At 42.1% G+C, this 25,016-nt stretch overlaps 1 protein-coding gene across 1 annotated transcript in view; it reads left to right on the plus strand.

Moving 5' to 3' along the window:
* Positions 1-20,804, plus strand: part of LOC125890228 (protein crumbs homolog 1-like) — a 113,257-nt gene extending 92,453 nt beyond the window's left edge. Inside the window, exons 10-13 of the mRNA XM_049578758.1 lie at positions 2,625-3,486; positions 10,806-10,922; positions 11,066-11,192; positions 12,862-20,804. Coding sequence (XP_049434715.1) covers positions 2,625-3,486; positions 10,806-10,922; positions 11,066-11,192; positions 12,862-13,083 — 1,328 coding nt within the window. The 3' untranslated portion in view covers positions 13,084-20,804. The remainder of the gene's footprint in view (positions 1-2,624; positions 3,487-10,805; positions 10,923-11,065; positions 11,193-12,861) is intronic.
* The last annotated feature ends 4,212 nt before the right edge of the window (positions 20,805-25,016 follow it).

The following is a 25,016-nucleotide window of genomic DNA, read 5'->3' on the forward strand; positions in this document are numbered from 1 at the left end:
CTTTTTGGCTTATAGGTGGGTATACTGTAAATGGCAAGGAAAAGATGTGGATATACCCCGCACACCTGGATATACCCTCTACTACACCACATATGTTAGTCAAACAAGTCTCAAATCATCATATTTGGAACTCGAGTCTAACTCGAGTCCTGCACGTCTGGTTACTGCAGTAGAATTTCAAAGCCAGCCCGTGCTTATATTAATGGCGTTTGTTCCTGCTCCATTGGGTGTAGCGATCCAGATGTGTGTGTATTATGAATATTACGCTTACATTTTTTGTCCTTGACTAAAGTATGAATGTCTTTGGACTGTCTAGTGGAGTATGAGTGAATATCAGAAGAAAAAATGACAACATTTTGAAAAACACTTGGTAAGTCATGAGTTAAATGTATGAATTTATACATAAATACACAAATCTGGTATTTGTTTACATCACACATAGATAAAAGTTTGTATCTTCTGAATGAAGAAGCTGAAGGGTAACATCTATTAACAAGACAAATCATTCTCAGAAATCTTTTTTGGACTAATAGAATCTTATTAAGATAGGTAGAGCATGTAGCACCCCAAACAGAATAACAATACATCATATAAGGAAAGATTAGATTAGAAGATTTACGACATCTATTGCACGTCTGTCTGTCCTGGAAGAGGGATCCCTCCTCAGTTGCTCTTCCTGAGGTTCCTACCGTTTTTTTTTCCCCGTTAAAGGGGGTTTTTTGGGGAATTTTTCCTTATCCGCTGCGAGGGTCATAAGGACAGAGGGATGTCGTATGCTGTAAAGCCCTGTGAGGCAAATTGTGATTTGTGATATTGGGCTGTATAAATAAAATTGATTGATTGATTGATTGATTAGACTGTAGTACAAGGTTAAATGACAAGAATGATTGGTCAGTGAACGAACTCTGCTCAAGATAGCAATTGATTTCATAGTCTTTTTGCATCTATATGGAGTTTCCATGTTAACCTCTCATCAACAATGACTCCTAGGAATTTAATATGAGGAACCTGAGTTATTTCCTTGTTGTCTAAGATAATTTTGGCATTTTCTTTTGAATATTTTTTGTTTTTAGTGCAAAAGAGCACAAAATTAGATTTATTTAAATTAAAGGACAACTTTGGTATTTTTCAACCTGGGCTCTATTTCCCCATGTGTATGTGTGCGTATGTTTCATGGGTACCACTCATTCTAAAATTGGTTCAGTATTGAGCCGCGAAACAAGCTAAAACAGTAATGGGGGCAAATGCGTCCCGTATAAAAGTGCTTTTTTTCGCCACTGACCGGTTCAGATCGCCAGTGTTACCTCTGTAGATAGCATATTGTAGCGGCCCTGGGGCAGTGGTGACTGTGAATGAGTGGAGTCAGCTGTCAGTCAGTGTTGGAGCAGAGAGGCGGATGGCGTCCCCGCTTGGTAATGTAAATGAGTCAGAGGACGGAGTCTTTTACGTGCTACCCCCTGGAGTGTTACCGAAGTTTTTGGAGTGCTTAAATAAACGGGCCTTTTTCCCAAACGCAAGAACAGGATGTCGCGCAACACCCCGTAAGTTACAGCTTTCATAGGCTGCCTTTGTCGGACAGCGAGATGCTGAAGTTGTGGCTAGTTGTACTACAAATGGATGCTAACACTCTTCTCCGGACACTGCGCCTTGCAGACCATGGGGTCTGCCGTGCTCACTTCTCCCAAGATGACTACTGCCAGCTGAAGAAGAGAAGACATCCAATCCCGAAACACCTCTTCCTCAAGAAAATGGCTGTCCCACGAGCAGAGAGAGCTACAGACACAGTGGAGCAAAGCTCATGACATCACACAGCCCAGAGGTAACGGAAAGGCTAAGTTAGCATGCTATTTACAGAGATAGCACTGGCGATCTGAACCGGTCAGTGGCGAAAAAAACACACACTTCACACACACATACTCATTTACAATACCAAGCGGGGACGCCCTCCGCCTCTCTGCTCCAACACTGACTGACAGCTGACTCCACTCATTCACAGTCACCACTGCCCCAGGGCCGCTACTACTGAACTGGTCAGTGGCCAAAAAAAGCACTTTTATACGGGACGCATTTGCCCCCATTACCGTTTTAGCTCGTTTCGCGGCTCAATACTGAACCAATTTTAGAACGAGTGGTACCCATGAATCATACGCACACATACACATAGGGAAATAGAGCCCAGGTTGAAAAATACTGAAGTTGTCCTTTAAGAGAGAGTTTGTTCATACAAAACCAATTTGACATAGATGATAATTCCTCATTAGCTTCTCGAAACAGAGTATCAACATTTTTATGTGATGCAACCAGGCATGTGTCATCAGCAAATAAAAGAGGTAAAAAAAAAAAAAAAAAAAAAGTTGCAAAACAAGAGAGGTCCAAGGATAGAGCCTTGGGGAACACCACAAAGTATCTTCGCTCTATGTGAAGAATGCCTGTTAAATGATACATAATTTTCTCTGTCCTTTAAATAATTAAGCAGCCATTTCAAAGCAACACCTTGAAAACCATATTTATGTAATTTTGTAATAAGTATATTGTGATTGACTGTGTCAAAGGCCTTTGACAAGTCCAAAAAAAAAATACTAGTAACTTTTCAAAACTGCTCGCATTATCTTCTTTTTCCACAGGTTTAACTGAGGCCATTTTTCAGGACAATGCTCTACAGTATGTTGCCAACAGCTCCTTTCTGAGCCCTGTAACCAACATCACCATGGATTTACGGACACGGGATGAGAATGGGATCTTGTTGCGTGCTGAAAGCAAAGCCGAGGTCTTCTGCCTGGGTCTGCTCAACTCCTCCCTGCTGGTCAAAATGGACAGCGGGATGAGTGCAGAGCTGCTGGCCTTCACGAGTGACAGGGCCATTGCAGACGGAGGGTGGCATCACATTCAGCTTACCATGGTCGATCCCACACAGTTAACGTCCCGCTGGCGCCTCACTGTAGATGGACAGAGAGTTGGTGGCAGCTTCAGCGTTGGCGGCAACCTCAACTTCCTCAGTGACACCAAAATATGGCTGGCTGAGAAATACACTGGATGCATAGGGGAGGTGAGAGTAGGTGGAGTCTACCTGCCACTTGTAAATGTTCCAGATGCCCCTCAGATGAGCCGCTTCTCCAGACTAGGTGGGCACGAGCCAATCATAGGATGCCAAGGTGCACCAATTTGTGATTCCCAGCCCTGCCTCAATCAGGGTATATGTCAGGACCAGTTTAATGAGTTTAACTGCAGCTGCAGTGCAGGATGGGAGGGGAAACTGTGTGAGATGGAGATAAATGAGTGTTCTTCAGGTCCATGTGTCTATGGTACATGTAAAGACCTTCTGGCAGACTACCAGTGTGACTGTAAGCCTGGGTACACAGGTAAAGACTGTCAGGATGAAGTGGATAACTGCCTGGAGTTCAGCTGTGTGAATGGAGGAACCTGTGTGGACACAGTGGGAGTTCACACATGTTCATGTCCTCCTGGCTACATTGGCAAACGCTGCCAGTAAGTACAGACTTCTATTGACTCTCTACAGCACATTTTAGGCTTTGTAGCTTTTGGTTGTGTGACCTTCCACCACAGTGACTACACCTGGTTTTACTCAGTCTTAAATGTGCATTGATTTATTAACTTTTTGCCACTTGAAGACAGTGGAGCTAGTTGTCAACAAAAAATGGACATAGTATGTTCTTATGAAGATTATATGGCAAATGTGTCAACAGACAATTGTCTAGTTACACATTCAACAAACACAAGTCTTGTCTGTGGCCACTTGATGAATGCCAATACAATCACAATCACAAAGAGATGCAAAATGCCCTCAAAGAGACACAAAACAACCACATAAGCCCCCTTTCCACCACAGGAACTTTTATCAATTACCCAGGATTTTGAAAAACCTCAGATTTTGAACTTTCCCTCAACCCCAGACTCAACCACAGAACCAAAAAATATCTAGTAGGGGGGTAGGACTTTTCAGATTACCCAGAATTATTGAGGGGCGGGGATATTTGCTGAAGAGCACTGATTGGTGGAACACACACTTGCAGTGTTCTGCACTTGGATAGTGTTGAGCATTCAAAAAACAAAAACAAAAAAAAGCAGTTTTTGTTGATTAGCCCTTGTACCTTTTGTGTGTGGCTACTAATTTAGCAGCCATTGTGGCTTGTAGTCACTTTTGATAGTGTGAGTTGTTTGTTGTGTAGTTCTGCTTTTGCAGTCTGCATGTTGTGTGGTACTGTGGAGGGTATTTAGTACTGGCTGTACTTAGTGTGTGACAGTTTTTTTTTTTTTTTTAATGTTTGTGTGGTGGCTGTAATTCATTTGTGGCTTATAGTCACTCTTTGTACAGCTTTTGGGAGCCCCTTTGTCAGGCTAGAGTCTCAGTGGAGACATTTTTGGTGGCATTCAAAGAGATAGGAGATGCCATTTCATGGTTAGCATGCCAGAATTAAATGTCTGTGTGCTACTATCTTGTTGCTCATTGAATAGCACTAGTAGTATCCATTTTTGTGTGTGCCATCATGGCATTTGAGCTGGACAGGTTTGTTAAGGACCCTGACGCTCAGCAACTCTTTCGTTGCACAAAAAAAGATCTTCGTTCTGTAGCAGAACACTATGATATTGATGTTCAAGGCAATTTAAAAAAAGCAGAATTGTGTACAAAAATTATTGATGGTCTGATTGAGCAGGGTGTTTTTTCTGAAAAACTTGAGTTGCCCAATCAGCAAGATTTTGCATTCTCTGAGGGAGAACAGGAAGAGTTGCAACAGTGTGAGCATGAAGCTACTAAGGACAAAATCCTAAGGGTGAGGGAGCTTGAGTTAAAGCTGCAGTTGAGGAAGCTAGAATTAGAGATTGAGGCAAAGGAAAGGCAGCAGCTCAGGCAGCATGGAACGCGAAAAACTTAAACTTGCACACGAGCGAGAGCTCAAGGAGATGGAGTTAAAAGCTCAAATAGAGAGTAAAGCTACTGATAATTCTGCTGCCTCTAACAGTTCCAAATTTGATGTGGGTAAAAATATAAAAATGGTCCCTCCTTTCAATGTAAAAGCTGTTGAGAAATATTTTTCACATTTTTTCACATTTTGAATGAGTGGCAACCAGTGTACTCTTCATTGACTTTTGATAAAAGTACAGACTATGATACTGTTAAAGCTGCTATTTGCGGGCCTATGAACTTGTGCCAGAAGCTTATAGGTAACATTTTCATAGCTACTTTAAAGGTGAAAAGCAAACCTATGTGGAAATTGCCAGGGAAAAAAGAAATTTTGTTTGACCGTTGGTGCGCCTCTGAAAGAGTGGAGACAAAAGAGCAGTTGCGGCAGTTGATTCTTCTGGAAGAGCTCAAAAATTGTGTTCCAGAGGTGGTTTCCACTTATTTAAGTGAGCAGAGAGCAAAAACTGTAGAGGACGCTGCTGTATTGGCTGATGAGTATGTTTCAACCTGAGGTTAAGACTCATACAGTTGCACAGAGATCTTGTTTTCCCAGTAAGGTTTCCAATGGTAGTTCCACTCCCTATGCTTCTGCCAAGAAAATTTCAAGCTCTAAGAATGGAGTTTCAGATAGGATTTGTTTCTATTGCAAGAAGCCACCACAATGCTGTTCACATGGTTCAGAACCTTCCAGCTTTGAACCATTTATCATTGATGGCTTTGTAGCATCAAAGCCATCAATCCTGATGTGCCGATTCGTATTTTGTGGGATACTGGTGCATCCAAGTCCATACTGCTTTGTTACCTTTGTGTGAAGAGACTTTCCTCGGTGGTGATGCGTTGATACTGGGTTGTGAAATGTCCGGGGCACCCCTGCATTCTGTGTATTTAAAGTGTGGTTTGATCACAGGGATTGTGTCAGTGGGTTTGCGTCCCTGCACTCCAGTTGAGGGGGTTAGCCTCATTTTAGGTAATGACCTTGCAGGCAGAAAGGTGTTCCCTCCACTGATTGTGACAGAAAACCCTGTTCTTTCTGAACAGCCTGACCCTGGTGACAGAACACTGCAACCTCTTATTTACCCTGCTTGTGTTGTGACTCATGCACAGTCTTGAGAAGCTGATGTTGTCAACCTCTCTGAAACATTTTTGGCTGATCCTCCTGATACAGCTGAACCAGAGCTGGTTGCTGTTGATGCAGTCAAGTCTGACTGTGAAGATGACCAGGATGACTTATCCCCTGCCTTCAAAGTTGTTGATTTGACATTGTCTAACCCTGGTGTTTCAGCTGAAACTCCACTACAGCTACGTAGTTTAGAGCTAGCAAGGTCACAGAGGGCTGATCCTTCTAGCCAAGTCTTTTGCAGCTGTTAAACCAAAGAATGAGTTGCTGTCTGTTCGTGTTGGTTTCTATATGGAAGGTGATGTGCTTATGCGTAAGTGGACTGCTTCCTAAGGTCTAACTGGAGCACTACTTACCAAGTCGTTGTGCCTTCTGTTTACCATTTGCAGATACTTAACTTAGCTCATGATAATGCTATGTCTGGTCATTTAGGGGTTACCAAAACTTACAATCATATATTAAAGAGGCAACAGATAGGATTCGGGTTTTTTTTAGCTTGGCGCCACCTAGCGTCAGCAGTGTTGCTCGCACTGTCGCAAAGACCAAATTGACCGTGGGGATCAGAGATAATCAATAAAATGTAGGCTGTAAAGCCACCAGTATACCTCTATGGATATGTAGAATGAGAAAGTGTGTGGACACTATACTAAATAAATGAGTAAAGAGACCGAGCAACAATTATCAGATTTATCTTAAGAAAAAAACAAATAGTAATGCAAATAATTATACCAGAATGCACAGTACCAGTACAAATGACTCACAGTAAATTATATCACGTAACACGTAAGGGATAATATATAGTGAGCCGGTGACTGTTGAAAAATAACTCCCAGCAGGGGAATGGAACCCCAACGCGCAGCAGAGTTATTTTTCAACAGTCACCAGCTCACTATACATTACACTGTCCGAGGGCTGCCATAGAATGGCAACGAGGATGTTAGCCGACCAACACTCACTACCCTGGCCAGCTAGGAGTTAACTAGCAGCCAGTACATTATAGTCCTCTCTCAGCTAGCTAACATTTAGCCATGTGAGTTACTGATCCATTAGAAAGGAAGCTAGCTGGACACCAGTGTTGAAACGCCTGACTGAGGTTTACTCTTGTTTTTCCTCTTCTTTTATCACTCTCCTTTTTGTGCATCCTCGCCTCCTCAGACAGATTAGCTCGTTTTCTTTTGGGAGGCCGTTTTTCACTTATCTCCAAACTTTGTCCGTCTGCCATTGTGCTCCTGACTCAACTATCTCATGCCCCGGCCAGTTCCTCATAAGGACCAGCTCCAGTCCCTGATTGGCTGACCGACCAGTTTGACGCATTTCCTGCCGTAAAGCAGATTTTTTTTCCGCGAAAATTCGTCCCCGGTGGCAGAAGCTTATTGCAAAGATTGCAAAGCCATTAAGTGACCTATGTAAACGCTGACAGTCTGATTTTACTGTGTATACTACCCTGTGCAACCCACATTATTTTCATAATGATATATATAGGCAAAAATGCTGACTGTTGCTTCTTTAAAGCACTTCTTTTGGCCTGGTCTAAAGGCTGCTGTTGCAGAGTATTGTCGCGCCTGCCATGTACAGTACAGCAGCTCAGATCAGAGACCAGATGAATGCCACACAGAGTTCTAGCAGCAGACCCATCTCTAGAACAACTGTTAAGAGGAGACTGCGCGAATCAGGCCTTCATGGTCAAATAGCTGCTAGGAAACCACTGCTTTGTTGTAGCGCTTGATGGTTTTTGCGACTCCACTTGGGGACACATTTAAAGTTTTTGCAATTTTCCGGACTGACTGACCTTCATTTCTTAAAGTAATGATGGCCACTCGTTTTTCTTTAGTTAGCTGATTGGTTCTTGCCATAATATGAATTTTAACAGTTGTCCAATAGGGCTGTCGGCTGTGTATTAACCTGACTTCTGCACAACACAACTGATGGTCCCAACCCCATTGATAAAGCAAGAAATTCCACTAATTAACCCTGATAAGGCACACCTGTGAAGTGGAAACCATTTCAGGTGACTACCTCTTGAAGCTCATGGAGAGAATGCCAAGAGTGTGCAAAGCAGTAATCAGAGCAAAGGGTGGCTATTTTGAAGAAACTAGAATATAAAACATGTTTTCAGTTATTTCACCTTTTTTTGTTAAGTACATAACTCCACATGTGTTCATTCATAGTTTTGATGCCTTCAGTGAGAATCTACAATGTAAATAGTCATGAAAATAAAGAAAACGCATTGAATGAGAAGGTGTGTCCAAACTTTTGGCCTGTACTGTATGTCAGTTAGCAGGCAAACCTAACAAGGTGATTCCTCCAGTGCCCCTACAGCCCATTCCTATAATAGGAGAGCCATTTGAGAGGCTTATTGTAGATTGTGTTGGGTCCCTACCAAAGTCAAAATCTGGTCATCAGTACCTTTTGACCATCATGTGTGCCACCACTCGCTACCTGGAGGCAATACCTCTGCGCTCTCTTAAGGCTAAGGCCTCAGCGAGCTTTTGAAATATTGCACTACTTTTGGCTTGCCGAAAATTATTCAAACAGATCAAGGGAGTAACTTTATGTCCAAAGTTTTCAACCAGGTGCTAGAGATTCTGGCTGTGAAGCATCAGGTTTCTAGTGCTTATCATCCTGAGAGCCAAGGAACTCTCGAGAGGTTCCACCAGACCCTCAAGTGTATGTTACGCACGTTCTGTCTTGAACATGGTCCAGGGTGGGATGATGGCATTCCCTTTCTGTTGTTTGCAGTCCGTGAAACTGTGCAAGAGTCATTGGGGTTTAGCCCTGCCAAGTTGGTGTTTGGCCACACCGTCAGAGGGCCATTGAAACTGTTGCGGGAACAGCTAATGGCAGATTCCCCATCTCATGTCAATGTGCTAGACTATGTGAGTTCATTTCGAGAGCGTCTCCATCATGCATGCAACATAGCCAAATATGCTATGGAAAACTCTCAGTCTAAAATGAAACAGCACTTTGATAAAAATACAGTGCAGTGTTTTTTTCAGCCTGGGGACTTAGTGTTGGCTCTTCTGCCCATGCCTGGGTCAGTGTTACATGCCAGGTTTGCTGAGCCTTATGTGGTTGAGAAGAGACTGAGTGACACAGATTATGTCACTGGTACTCCAGAAAGGAAGCGTAAGTCTCGTGTTTGTCATGTTAATATGCTGAAGTCTTATGCTGTCCGGTTTCAAGAGGGACAAAGTCCATCAAAGGAATTGAGTTGTGTCGCTGGAGTTTCAGTTGTTTCCACTTGCCCTGGTGATGATGGTTTAGCCAAGGAAAACACGGCTGCCCTGGGTGCTCGGCTCCAGAACTCACAAGTGTTGGAAAATCTAGAGACTCATCTGTCTTATCTTCTCAAAAGGAGGATGTTCTTCAGCTGATACGTGGTCATCTTGCTTTGTTTTCAGATGTACCCACTCGCACAAATGTACTGCAGCATGACATTGATGTAGTGATAGCGCTCCTATCAAGCAGCATCCCTACCGTGTAAATCCTGTCAAATGTGAGTTGATAAAAAAGGAGGTTGAATACTTGTTGGCCAGTGGTGTTGTAACAGTTCTTGGAGTTCGCCATGTTTATTGGTTCCGAAAGTTGATTTGACTCCTAGGTTCTGTACAGACTATCGAAAGGTCAACAGTGTAACTAAGCCTGACTCATTCCCTCTTCCACGTGTTGAGGACTGCATTGACAGGGTAGGAATGGCCTCTGATATCTCTGCATTTGTCACACCTGACAATTTTCTTCAGCATACTGTGATGGCCTTTGGCATGTATAATGCCCCTGCCACCTTTCAGTGGCTCATGTGGACAGTGTTGTCTAGTATTGTCTGTGAGGCCTATTTAGATCAATCAATCAAGCAATTTTATTTATAAAGCCCAATATCACAAATCACAATTTGCTTTACTCCAGGGCTGGGTGGCCATCTTTGACTATGCGTAGGCTCAGTGACTGGTATTTGTTTATTTATAAAGCCATTCTGGGTAAACTACCATCATACATTTGCACTTTGATTGCTCAGAGTTCTGACTGTAGTTATAGTCCGAGATTGCAAGATTTGGTTTTATTGTCTGTCCCACGTTCATGGACTGAATTGGGAAAGAAATCTTTTAAGGTCTCTGCTCCCCTCACTTGGAACGGCCTACAAGATGTATTGAAACTGAAGGTTTTGGTCCCTATGTCTGGTTTTAAAGGTCTCATAAGTACAATGGGGAATGAATCGGTTGGTATTTGTCGATGCCTGTAGGTATTTAAATTTAATTTAAATTAAATTTAAATGTATTTAATTTAAATGTATTCATTTATATCTTAGTGAGTATCTTTTATGTTTTATGTTTGTGTTTTTTATGTCCTTGCTGTTCATTGTTGTGTTGTAATTTTTATGCTGCAGTCTTGGCCAGGTCTCCCTTGAAAAAGAGATCACTGATCTCAATGGGACTGACCTGGTTAAAAATGGATTAAATAAATAAAAAAATAAAAATGACAGCAAGACACAAAATTACCACAGATACAAAACAACCTCAAAGAGACATAAAACAACCAAAAAAGCCACAAAATTACCTTTAAAACACAATCCAACTAAGAGATGCAAAACGGAAAAAAAGAGGCAATTCCACCACAAAGTTTGTTCCTCTTTTTCTTGTGTAGTAGACATAGTAGGGCCCTCTGCATGTCTGTGCCCAGAGACCCATTGTCTCATAATGCGTCCATGTGTGTAAGTACAATATTATATACAAGAGTGTAATGTGTATATGTGTGTGTGTGTGTGTCCAATAGGTGGCGTTTCCCTCCTGTGGCGTGTGATGAAAACACGGAGTGTCTTAATGGAGGGGTTTGTATTGGAGGTGACTCTGGAGGCAACTGCACCTGCAAGCCGGGATACACAGGTGCCAGGTGAGACCAGCACACTCAACATTCCTCACCACACACCTGCTGCTCAGGGGAAAGTGTGTCTGGACCACATCCAAGTGTGAAGGTCAGGAGAGCCGCTACTCTGTCAGCCAGTGTTGTGTTAAAACCCTTCTGATGTGTTTCAGGTGTGAGACAGAAATAGACGAGTGTGAGTCCAGCCCTTGTCGCAACGGTGCCACCTGTCTGGACAGACTCAACCATTTCCAGTGTGTGTGTGTGCCGGGATTCAGTGGCACACTGTGTGAGAGAAATGTGAGTGACAGACACTGGCTTTGAGTTAATTCCTTTTCACAGCACACGAGCTAAATGAGAACCTGCATCTGACTGATGGATTTAATACTCATGGCTGAAATTTAAGAAGCCTTGAGCTGCCACAGAAGCCGTGATCAAGAAATTGGAAAAACACAGAGAAACAGCACATGACAGTATGGTTTTAAACAGGGGTGTCAAACATATGGCCTACACGCCAGAGTCCAAGCCAGAGAGAGAGAGAGAGAGAGAGAGATGCAGGTAATGACAGTAGCTTACAACAACATTAATGAAAGTAATAATATTATAGTTATAGTTCTGGTTACTGCGGTACAATATGTTGAAAGTATGTATTAATACCTGGCAGTATACATGTGTGACAATAATCATATGTGTATAATAACAGAAGAAGTATGACTAATGACTAATGATGGCAGCAGCAGCAGGAGGCATCTGGCGGGACCACGGCAGCAGCACAACCACACACGTCACGCTGTCCAGGCACCGCTGTGATATGAGTTAATCTGAGAGACAGTGGAGCACAAAGGCTCCGGAGAAGAAGCTGAGTTAGTGACATCCAGAATGGCCGAGTTAGCTAGATGCAGTAATAGGATACGAGAGAGAGAGAGAGAGAGAGAGAGAGAGAGAAGGAGAGAAGGGGCCCGGTGTATTATAGAGGGGTCCTCCGGCAGACTAGGCCTAAGTCAGCCTAACTAGGGGCTGGTACAGGGCAAGCCTGAGCCAGCCCTAACTATAAGCTTTATCAAAGAGGAAAGTCTTAAGTCTAGTCTTAAATGTGGAGACGGTGTCTGCCTCCCGGACCGTAACAGGAAGATGATTCCACAGGAGAGGAGCCTGATAGCTAAAGGCTCTGGCTCCTGATCTACTTTTGGAGACTTTAGGGACCACGAGTAACCCTGCGTTCTCAGAGCGCAGTGTTCTGGTGGGATAATAAGGCACTATGAGCTCTCTAAGATATGACGGAGCTTGACCATTTAGAGCTTTATAAGTTAACAGTAGGATTTTAAATTCAATTCTGGATTTTACAGGGAGCCAGTGCAGAGAAGCTAAAACAGGAGAGATATGATCGCGTTTATTAGTTCCTGTTAGTACACGTGCTGCTGCATTCTGAATTAGCTGGAGAGTTTTTAAGGACTTACTAGAGCTACCTGATAATAGAGAGTTACAGTAATCCAGCCTTGAGGTAACAAAAGCGTGGACCAATTTTTCTGCATCTTTTCGGGTCAGGATAGGCCTAATTTTCGCAATATTACGCAGATGAAAAAATGCAGTCCGTGAGGTTTGCTTTAAATGAGAATTAAAAGACAAATCTTCATCAAATATTACTCCGAGGTTTCTTACGGTAGTGGCAGGGGCCAGAGCAATGCCATCTAGAGAAACTATGTCATCAGATAAAGAGTCTCTGAGTTGTTTGGGGCCAAGAACAATAACTTCAGTTTTGTCTGAATTTAACATCAGGAAATTGGTGCTCATCCAAGTTTTTATGTCTTTAAGGCAATTATGGAGTTTAGTTAATTGATTGCTTTCTTCTGGCTTCATGATGATTTATTAACCACTGATAAACCTACTAGTTAGAGCTATGCCCTATTGAAAATGGTACTAAAGAAGGTATGGCTACCTATTCATGACACAATGTCCTGTCCTTATGCAGAAAGAGGAATATAAGGAGCGAGTCCCCTGGCTGGTGGTGACCATTCCCCTGACTACACTGTGTGTGTTACTGGCCATCGTGGTCGTGTTTTGCCTCATCATGACAGCACGGAAGAAGCGTCAGTCAGAGGGCACATACAGCCCCAGCTCACAGGAGGTAGCTGGTGCCAGGCTAGAGATGGGTAGCGTCCTTAAAGTACCCCCAGAGGAGAGGCTGATCTAAGGCCTGCAGCCCTGCGTCACAACCTCACATCTAGTGGATGTAGGCCTATGTAAAGGGCAGAGAGAACAGATGCTCTGCAGTGTCACACTGAAGAGCCCTCCTGTCTTTCGAGGAAGTGATGGAGGATAAATCTACGGCTGATCCTCCACTTGGGAAAACTACTGACGTTAAAGTCTCACAGATGGACAAGTTAAGACCAGAGGCTGACACTGCTTCCTTATTACTCAGCCTGTCCTGTTGTAGAGGGTGTACCTGGATGGCCTCAGGAGGAAAAGTCTTGAGGACAATCTCAAGCTTGATACCCATGGGACTAAAGTCATGTGAGGACCACATGTACTAAAGAAAAGCACCCACACCTGTGGATATTAAGGAATGTATTCACATTGACACCCTCCATACGCTCACATAAGAGCAAGAGCAAGTAATTCATCATTTATGGTTTAGCAAAGCAAAATATTCAAAACCTTCCTCTGCAGATTCCACTGCAGATTCTGTTTTGCATGATGGTAGAAAGAGGCATGTGTAGAGGGAGTTTAATTTGCATGGGTATAAATTGCATAATATTATCAGGGGTACCCTTTCATCATCTACATACTCCTTATAGTAGCATTACATTGCATTTGCAAGGGGATGTCTGTCTTATAGTGAGATTTTTTTTAGAAACAGGCACTAGTTTCAAATCCTGACTTTATCTTGTTAGAGGTCCCTTGGTATTGCTAATCCTGCATGACTCTTTTGCCATAATGGTTTTTAATGCCTGATTTCTGCTTTTTTTCCCCTCTCCTTCTAGAGTAAATCTCTTTTTTATCAGTCTTAAAAATTGGAAGCAGCAGTTGCAATATTAGTTGAAGAAGGAATGTATTTTCAATTTAAACCTCATCTTTTCCTTTGCTGAATCAAAAATTTTGAATTTGCACAAAATTTCCTTGATCACTGGTAATTTAAGATGCTTTATATATTTAGAATAATTCTTGTCCCATGTCAAAGGAGCATTCTTAAGTGAAAGGCAGTACTCTTCCATCATGTATCTTTAGGGTTTTATGCATTCAATTACTAAGTAGGCTAATTTCATTTTATTTAATCTGCTGTGGTGTGTGAATGAAAAAATGCAGAAAGATCATACAATGAAACATGACCCCAGAACTGAATGTGCGGATGGGCACAGGCTGTTCTCATGAACTGCTGGTGCATATTCCAATGAAAAGTAATGCACCAAAATTCGTACATATCCCATGTAATGTGAGCAGTAACTCGTGCATAATTCATGTATTTTGGAAGGCTGTGATCACATGACCAATGCTCTGACAGGAGTAAAGAAGGAAACTGTCTGGACCGGTCCAGTTAAGAGGCAGGTTGGGATGGTGGGTGAGTTACAAAACACTGGACTTTCCCTCCCAAGGACTGTGTAAGCTTTGAGTCAACTTTGAGTTATTTTAAGGTATGTCCTCATCATGTTTCTTTTCCTAAACATAACCAATGTAATATTACATTTTTTATGTAAGTTAATGTTAAGGACGTAATGTCATTTGTGGGGTCCTAATTCATAGGATATCATATATACCTTTATATGAGGACATATTGATGGACATCACTGGAACCTCTGCAGGAGTCAAACACTGTTATCTAACTATTTGCTGTATTACGTTGTCAAAGTCTAAACCACACTGCCCCTTCTTTGTCACTGTGCAAGTATGCTCTGAGTATTTCAGCCATGTCTTTGTGTTGTGTATAATGTGCTGCAAAAGTTCAGGTCACTGTATTTTCCTTTTTTGTTATGTTTTCAAGAGGAATAGTATTTATTGTAGGTGTCTTATTGCTGAGGTCTAAGGTGTCATATTAGTTTTTGTGGACAGAAATACTTCAGATGTCAGAAGAGTTTTTTTCAAAGAATGTATTGTAGGTACTGTGTGTAGGATTTAGTGGGATATATCGGCATAAATAGAATATATGTTTCATAACTATGTTTTCATAAGTGTATAATCACCTGAAACTAAAAACTGTTGTGTTCTCCCAACCTGGTCTCACTCGGAAGTAGTCGAATACTGGCGCTTGGTCAGTGACCTCCCACGTCAGACACCAACGAAATAAGCCACCCTTTCACATCGACATGATACAGTCGCTGTTATTGTTTAACAGAGGCTGGCGGCGTCAGGGGGAAACACAGTGGGACAGCAACAAAAGTGTTCTTTTGTTGCCTAAACCCAACCATGTGCGTGTGTTGGCTAAATGTAACCATGTGTGTTTGTTGCTGAAGAAAAAAACATCAGTCTGTGGTGTTGTACCGATGGAGTACATTTGTTTTGAAAGACACCGTATGAAAACTGTACATTTCCTGTGAAAACAGAAGTGTATTTTGAAAACAGACAATGCATGTAACAGGCTAAAGTTGACACAGTGTCCCAGAACATCAACAACCCACGCACCCAGGGTACCTTGCATGTCATATCTCGAAGTGGAAAGTCCATGACCAAATGTCAATATGTGATGAGGCCAGAATGAGAATGTGTTGGGTTTCTTTACCTTACAATGAGCAGTTTATATTTACATAGGTAGCAGGTCTTCTTCCATGAAGTCCGCCATGTTGTTTCTACAGTAGCCCAGAATGGACAAACCAAACACTGGCTCTAAATAGTGCTATTCACATTTTTGCGTCAGTCACTGTAGTTCTTCTAAAAGCATGGCACACAGGAGAGGTTTTGGTGGGTTGCAATCTGCAACTTCACTGCTAGATGCTACTAAATCTTACACACTTGACCTTTAAAGGAACAATTCAACAATTTCAGAATTCCACTCATTCAGTTTCTTTCCCAGAGTGAGATGAAAGGATAAAAGTCCGGAGCTGGAGAAATTAGCTTAGCTAAGCATAAATACTTAGGGGGGAGACCAGCTAGCTTTTCTCTATCCAAAATTCAAAAATATTCCCATCAACAACCTGAGTGCTCACTAATTAACACGTCATAATCTCATTTTTTTAAATTCCTTGCAGAAACAGTGATCCATACAAAAATGTAAAAATAAGAGTTGATAATTGTAGGGTGAGAACTGGAACTGCTTACTGGCAAACAGCTAGAGGCAGTGATTGTGCACAGTGCACAGTGAGGTAGCCAGGTTTTGTATGATGATGCCAGTACAGAGGCCAGAACATCACAGATTGTTGTTGCTAACTCACGCACGCTAGTGACACTGCACAGAACACTGGATGGATGGACTGATTGTTGTTTACCATTAAATAGTTCCATCACCAAATCCCAAAACCACCAAGTTCTCATTTTTCCACTCCTGTTCATGTACAGATAAAACAAAAAAAGAAACAATGTCTTAATTAGTGAATTTTGAAGGTGTTCATAGCCATATCATATTTTTCACTTTGGAAGGAGCAAGGTGAGCTGTTTTCCTTTGCTTCCAGTCTTAATACCAGGCTAGGCTAACCACACCCTAACCCCAACTAGATATCCATCTTTTTGTCTGATTGTCAGGCAGAGAGCAAAAAAGTGTATCTTTCCAGATTTTCACTTTAAGTTGTCATATCAATAAAACATTGTCAAGTTGCATTTCCTTTCTATAATCCCACAGAGTGGCTTCAGACAAACCTGTGTTCTAACTTTAGGGTAATGTTCCACATATACTTATCATTATACTTTGATGCCAGTGTACTCACATTTATACTCCAGAAGGTCCCACTGCTCATTTGCCTTTCACTCTGTACTCAGCACTGTTGCTAACTTTATGAAACCACTTAACCAGGATGCTTTTACAGGTAACTAAAGGTGCTGATAACCCAGACTGACAAACTGTAACGGTTTTATGGTAACAGATAAGTGACATGCAAGTCACAGGTGAAAATGAATTAGAGAGACACCGGTCATTACCAGTGAATGTAGTATTAAATGTAACTTTAAAGGGGTAATATGTATGACTTTCATCATGATCTGTGGAGTTGTAGGTAGCATTGGTGTCAATGACCAATAACAATTACTTTATAGTTTGTAGTTTAGTTTGACTTTCTTGTATCTGATCGAGTACAATTGACCCAATATTGGTCAAATGTAGCTGAATATGTTTATGGCCGAAGGTACTGTATGTGGACACCCCTGTTTTTCAGTGTTTGGTCCAAGCGCCTGATTTCTAATAAAGGGAATTCTTAATGCTGCAGTAGTTTCTGTTTGGGATATATGAATCCCCTGTGGCTCAGAGGGTAGTGCAGGTCAACCATCAACTGGAAGTTTGGCGATTCAGTCCCCAGCTCCTCCAGTCTGCATGTCAAAGTATCCTTTGGCAAGATACTGAACCCCAGCTTGCTTCCAGTCAGTGTGTGAATGCATAATGAATGTTTAAGCTGGGTAGCAGGTAGCACCTTACCAGGTAAGGTGCATGTGACATGTAGTGTTAAAGTGCTTTGAGTGGTCAGAAGACTAGAAAGACATTATACAAGTGCAGGTTAATTTATCTTTTACCATTTACATGCCTCAGTTCACACAGTTAGCTCCAGAAAGAAATTATTTTCCCAATTTGGGGTGAAGGAACGTAAATGACCTGCAAAGAGCCCTGACTTTAACCCCATCTGACACCTTTGGGATGAACTGGAACACCGACTGTGAGTTAGACCTGATCACCTGAGATCAATGTTGGACCTCACTAATACCCTTGTGGCCAAATGGGAGCAAATCCCTGCAGCCAGGTTCACCATGGTGAAAAGCCTAAAACCAGAAGAGTAGAGGCTGTTAAAGCAGCAGATCCGTGCCCATGGTTTTTGAATGAGATTTTCAGCAGTTAGGTATAGGTGTAATGATGTCCACATACTTCTGGCCATGAATTGTATGTATACATTATCAAGGTGTAAATAGTTAAGAAATACACTAGAGGCCTTCCAAAATGGACCCATGGAAACCCTCCCTGGACATGCATCAATACATTTTTGAAAAAAAAAAAAAAGACACAGTGTCACTGTTGGACTGTGTCTAAATATTTTCTCTCACTGTGATTATGACATATTGGCACTAATCCAAGTCGAGTGGCAATAAAATGAAAGCCTTCCCAAATAGGCTATGGCAGTACCTTTTTTTTCATACCTTGATACCTTCCTGAAATTTCACTGAGGTACACAGTATATGACAGTATTAGCATGCTACTCAACATCCATCTCACCTTCAGCCTCCCACCTGCCGAGTTTGCTGCCTTCTGAAAGCCATGCTAGTAATGAACAATACAAACTCACTAAATGATGAGAAAGTTAATATTGTTACATATATATTCCTTATTTAACAGAAAATCAACCTTCTGAATTCAAGTTTCTCTCTTTCTCTGAAATGAGACTAGTGTTAACTCATCCTAAAACACATTTCATTCATCCTAAAACACATTTCATTCAAACTGGACAGAAACAAAATAAAACTTACCAAAACTGCCTCAGTTAGTCTTAGTAGTTGTCTAGTTAGTTAGTCCGCTGTTCCAACATTCAGTAAATCTGGTTTGGTCAAAATAAATCCCCAATTCACAGAGTTAGATGTGAAAATATGTTGCTTTTCCATATGGTCTCTCTCTACTGTTGCAGGCTAGATTCCACAGTCTGGAAATGTTATTCCCATCACTCGGAGTCACAGTGTCTGTCATTTCAGCTTCTCATTCCCAACTCATCAAATACTTCTGCTTGGTCAGTGATTTTGGTGTCAGACACCGACACCAAAAGCCACCTTTCGGGGCAGTATGATACGCTGCTGGCCTGCCAGACAGCACCTGTCATGGCAGTACTATACAAGTACAGGCAGCGTCAGTTAATGACGTGGCCAGACAGCACCTGTCGCAGTGGTATGATACGCCACTGGATGGTGTCAGCTTGAAACACTGCCAGTAACAAAGTAGTATAAGGAGCTGAAAGATCCCTATGGGGTGGGCAGCACGAGTATTGGATGGGTCCAAAAAACCCCAGACTTCCACCCAGGAGCCTGCTGTTCGCTGGGTCCATGTCATTGGTCTGACAGCCCATTGGTCCGACATCCCATTAGTCCGACAGTCCGCCGTGCTGAACGGCTCCCGGCGGGCGTATTTCTGCCTTGATGGTGCGCCACAACCGGCTCTGGGTCAGCTGGGAAAGGCTTGAGGCAAAGCAGGCTCACGGCTTATGTGTTTGTCACTTTCTTTTTCATTTTAACCCACACCATGATCTTTTCCTAACCCTAACCAAGTGTTTTTTGTGCCTAAACCTAACCAGACCTTAACCACAGGGCATCATGATGATTTCGGAACAACGGGACTTCGGAACAATGGGTTTAATATGTTCGGAACAATGGGATGTCAGACCAATGGGCTGTCGGACCAATGGGCAGTTCCCCTGTTCGCTTACCATGTGAATGTAGATCCAAACCATGATGTTTCTTTCTAAACCTAACCTTGTGCTTTTGTTGTACAAGGAAATAAACATAAATATGAGGTGTTTTACAGACATTGTAAGATTATTTTGAAACTGTATGCATCTAACGATTAGAAACTGTACATTTCCTGTGAAAATGGAAGTATATTTAGAAAAGGCATAATGCATTTAAAAAAATGACATGCCGTCCTGCAGTGTCAACAACAAATGTAGGAGGACACCTATTGTATAGACCTGAATGGCACTGACAAGGTAGTGATATTTAACGAGTTGGGATGAGAACAGGTTGGCCTGTGCCACCAGTGGAGGCTAGAGACTGACTTCTGATGGCCCATCATGTGCAGTACATACAATGAGTTTAATAGATAGAGGAGCATCTGTATTTTTGATGGTATTGAAAATCATACTGTCAGGAATTCTTAATACCCTGATATGTATGAGTATGTATGACTTTATGAGTACGAGGATGCAGGGTTGTTATGCTACTGACTACCTGTAGGGTTTGATAAAGTTCAGAAATCACTTAATGCTCCTTTAAAATAACTGCAGGGAACATAGGGGTGTGTGCATGATGAGATGACAGTATGTGCCTTTACGTTCTCCTGCATTCATGAAACAAGAATCCTGTGGTCTGTTTTTATGTTAGTTATTCAGACAGATGAAAGCCTTTGTGTAGTGTTTAGAAGGATCCAAAGGAAGGGCAGAGAGAAGTATACAGGGTAGCAGCTCCGCTCAAACATTCAAATGTCAAAAGCATTACAGTTTTGTAAAGACTTGCAGTACAGTGATGTGACTTAACAACAGAACATATACAGTACAGGATGGATAGGTATCCCAGCTATGTGCAGAACGGTAGTGATTTTACACTGGAGATGTTTTTACTAAAGCTGTACCGTGTACAGCACACTGTAGACCAGACATCAGGAGTTCTATTCCAGTAAACAGGATCCACTTTGTGAGTGACACCAATGGGTCAACCCAGGACTTATACTGCAATTCACCTACTAGATACCTGTTGTTGTTTTTTTAAGTTAGTGTCTCTTTTTTTGTACTCAGAACACTTGTCTATATGAGGAGGATTTTGTTTATGGTAATGTTTTGCATTTAGTGGAAAATGACTTTAATTGGAATCAAAATTGGCATGTATGAAATGTGTCTTAAACAGTGTTCAAGGAAAAATTAAACATTTCATTTTGTAAAAACTGTTTTTTTTTTAAATGTTTTACTTTGTTTTCCCATTATCAACAGTAAAGTAAAAAGACTGTATACACACTTAAACAAGGTACAAAAAAAACTGGTGTCCCCATAAAAGATAAATGGAATGACAAAATCCTCTTGTATGCGCAGTTTAGAATCCACCTCCTAAATTGTCCCTCATGCCAAATCGTATGTGACATGTCAGCATCTCATATGTTCATGCATCTCCAAAATAAGTTTTTACAGCAGAGGGAAAGGCTGCAACAACACAGGAAGCTGAATGTCTAGACTGTTGGAGAATTATTATTATTATTCATTTATTTATTTTTTTTTTTATTTAATCTTTATTTTATCAGGCAGTCTCATTGAGATCAAGATCTCTTTTACAAGAGACCTGAGAACAAGGAACATTCACAATCAGCAGACAAAACAACACACAACACAACACAACAAACAAAAAAACAACAAGATATAAAAGGAATTAGTAGAAACAGTTACAACAATCACAGTAAACATCAGGCAACAGAGATTTAAAATCTCCAAGATGAATGAATGTCTCAAGTTTAAGGGCAGATTGCAGTTCATTCCATTAAAAGGGAGCATAATATCCGAAACCAGTTCTGCCAACATTTGTACGTGTATATGGAATATCTAAGGTTAGATACACTGAACAGAAATATAAATGCAACACTTTTGTTTTTGCTCCCATTTTTCATGAGCTGAACTCAAAGATCTAAAACATTTTCTATACACACAAAAGACCATTTCCCTCAAATATTGTTCACAAATCTGTCTAAATCTGTGTTAGTGAGCACTTCTCCTTTGCCGAGATAATCCATCCCACCTCCACATCCAGCATGTTCACCTCCAAGATCGTCTGAGACCAGCCACCCGGACAGCTGCTGCAACAATCGGTTTGCATAACCAAAGAATTTTTGTGAGAAATGGTCTTTTGTGTATATAGAAAATGTTTTAGATCTTTGAGTTCAGCTCATGAAAAATGGGAGCAAAAGCAAAAGTGTTGCATTTATATTTTTGTTCAGTGTAGTTACTGGATTGTGTTCTGTAGTTGCTGGATTTAAATGAGAGAAGATATGTGAGGTAATTAGGAAGTTTCAGCAGTAGAGCTTTGTAGATGAATAACATGAGATGGATATTTCTTCTAGACTGTAACAAAGTCCAACCAACCTTTTGATACAGAGTACAGTGATGAGTGCGAAAATTGTCATTAGTAATGAAGCATAATGCACTGTGATACACAGGGTTTAACTGCTGAAGAATTGATGGGGCAGCGTGGCAATACAAGATGTCCTCATAATCAAGGACAGACATGAAGGTTGACAGTACAATGATTTTTCGGTTGGAGGGAGGCAGACAGCCTTTGATCCTGTACAAGAAGCCCAATTTGATTTTTAGTTTTGAGTTAGCTGTTAAAAATTGCTGTCAAGCCAAATTCCTAAGTATTTGTATGAGTGACATGATACGTTGGACATATTGTCTAATTTGTAAATAACACTGTGTCTAACAAAGATTTTATTTGGATTTCAGAAAACAAAGCAAATTTACCATTTATAAGAAGATCATGCTGACTGTATTTGTTCAAACTAAAATATCCTGCTTCACCAATACAAGGAAATACATGGCTTACCAGTAATTCACTAACAAGACCACACCAATAGTATTTTCAGAATGATTTATTACATGTTATGGATAATGAGTAGTCAAGACTGAGGAGGAGAGGGTTGAGGGATGAAGGGATGAGGGTCAAGGGATGGAGGGGTGAGGGATGAAGGGATGAGGGGTTGAAGGATGAAAGGATGAGGGATGAAGGATGAGGGTCGAGGCGATGAGGATGAAGGGATGAGGGGATAAGGATGAAGGGATGAGGGGAGGAGGGATGAAGGGATGAGGGTTGAGGGAAGGAGGGATGAGGGGGAGAAAGGGTTAAGGTATAAGAGGAAGAAAGAGGGTTATGAGTGGATGGACAGATGGATGGACGGATGCTTGGTGGTGGGAACCAGGAAGCTAAGACTCTGGGTGGGGGAGCCGTCTCTTCGATCTCTGGGGTACAATCAGAGCCCCCAAGAGAACTTCAAGAGCAAAGGTTGGCATGGGCATGTCTGAGGTCACCTAGATTGTTGCGGATGTACGTGAGGTAGGCAAGAGATGACCAACAACCGAGAATTTTAATGAGATGGTTGCCGATTCCCTGTCATGAGGCGGAAGAGGCAGCTCTGATGCGAAACGAATGCCCCGAGTATAGCTATGGGGATATTCCGGATCTAGATGGGATTTGGCGGAAGTGTATGAGCGCAATACACCCATCCATGTAAAGGGATGTAGAGTGAGGAATTGAGGGATGACGGGATGGAAGACTGAGGGTTGAGGGATGAAGGCTGAGTTTCCAGGTAGCTGGCAAGCCCGGTGATTAACACGTTGAGTCAAAGGCAGGAACATGGGAGGGACCTGGGAGTGAGACTGAATGGAGGAGTTGTCTCTTCGTGAGCTCCGCTTTGGATGGAGCCCCAAAGAGAGCTTCAAGAGTGCATGGGAGTTTCGAATCAGTGCATATGTGTGATGTTTACTAAAGACAACGGCGCCCTGGAATTTTAATGTGGTTAAGAATTTTCTGCTTATACACAGTTACAATGCTCCGTACGAAAGGTCGGAGGCTGGTGCCGATTGTCAGAATATCTGGAATAATAACGGGAAAGCAAGAGTCAGCGATTGAGGATATGGGACACTCGGATTGATTGATTGGTGCAGGTCTGAGGCCAGGGAGAGTGTCTGCATGAATAGCCTGTTAAGCAAATGTGATCGTGCCCCCAAAAGGATGGCTGCTGTAGAGACAGGGTACGTTTCGCGGGTTGTGGACCAAGGGATGGGGGTGGCTGAGTTTGTTTATTACAAAATGTTGAGGAAGGTTAAACTTATGAGAGAAGGGGATAAACATGGGGCAGGAGGTTGTCCATTATTGCTTGTCTGGGACGACGATGGTCGTGGAGGAGAAAATGGTTATGACTATTGCAAACGTGGTGGCCAGCGGTGGAGGCTGCGTTGATTTACTTCTCAGGAATGAGAACGAGAGAGAGTTGGAATTATGAAGTTGCGTTAGAAAAAACTGGGACAAAGTGGAGGGTCGAAGATGTGTTGGGGCGATTCGGAGCGCTGGCGGAAGTGACGAGCCACGGAGGCTACGTTAATTTACTTCTCTGGAGTGAGAACGAGAGATAGTCAGAAGTATAAAGTTGCATTAGGAAACTGGGATGAAGTGAAGGGTAGATGCATTGGGGTGAATTTCGGAGCACTGTGGGAGAATGAATGCAAGGCAAAGAAGGTCTGAAGTCGGTGGCAAGCATTTGCTGTAAGAGCAGAAACCTTTTTCAAGAGTTGGTTAACATGAGGATGTATGTAGCGGTTCACAACTGCCGGTGGCTAGGTTAATGGAAGCCGGTTCTGAATAGGTAGTTGTGGGCAGAGAAGTAAATTTTCTTTATTAATAGTACTATTATTATTATTATTATTATTATTATTATTATTATCATTATTATTATTATTATTATTATTATCATTTTATGGACACAATGCGTGGTAAAACTTAATGAATGTGACGTCTAGAAAGTAAAAGAGGAGCTGACGGCGACTAGTAAGGTGGGCTAAGGGTATGCTTTGAACGAGATCATTATGGATAGCTTTCTGTGAAGCTGATGGAAGGTTTTCCAATTGTGGAACTGATTAGATGGCCGTGACGATGTGATGAAGCCACAAAAACCCGGCAATAGAGTTTGGAGTCTAGAACCCCCCAGTATGTGCCCTGGTAAAACTGCTGCAGGTGTCCAGCGGCTTGAGAGGCAAAAAGAGTGTGGAATGTCTAAAACCCGTTTCCCCCGAACCATAAGGCAAGGTCAAAAATCAGTGATGGGTAGTCATCCAACTCTGACCTGCGCTCGGGGAAAACGGAACGGATTAGGGCTTGAATTACTTGCGCCGACGTGTTGGTTCGAACAAAAAATGGTGGCATGCAGTGGCAGCAGTGCTATGCTGGAATTTGTTATTTACGTGACAATGCCTGAACGCAACACGGGCTCTGCTCGATTGACTGTTTATACAGTGCCTGCTTCAGCTTAAGGTAGAGGGAGGTAGAGGGAAGCTGAAGGCTTTGGCTAATAGTGCCACCATTGATTATCGATGCAGGAGCAGTCTGTGGGGCTGTGGTGGTGGACATCAGGGTGGGAGGAGCTGGAGCGGCCGATGAAGATTGAATAGGAAAGGTATAAGGAAGGGAAGAGGAAGGGATGCTGGGATGGAGGGATGCATGTGCTCGGGTTGCTAGTGAAGGCTGGGGGAAAAAGGGATGGGTGAGATAGCC

This window comes from Epinephelus fuscoguttatus, linkage group LG6, assembly GCF_011397635.1.
Source record: "Epinephelus fuscoguttatus linkage group LG6, E.fuscoguttatus.final_Chr_v1".
Classification (NCBI taxonomy): domain Eukaryota; kingdom Metazoa; phylum Chordata; class Actinopteri; order Perciformes; family Serranidae; genus Epinephelus; species Epinephelus fuscoguttatus.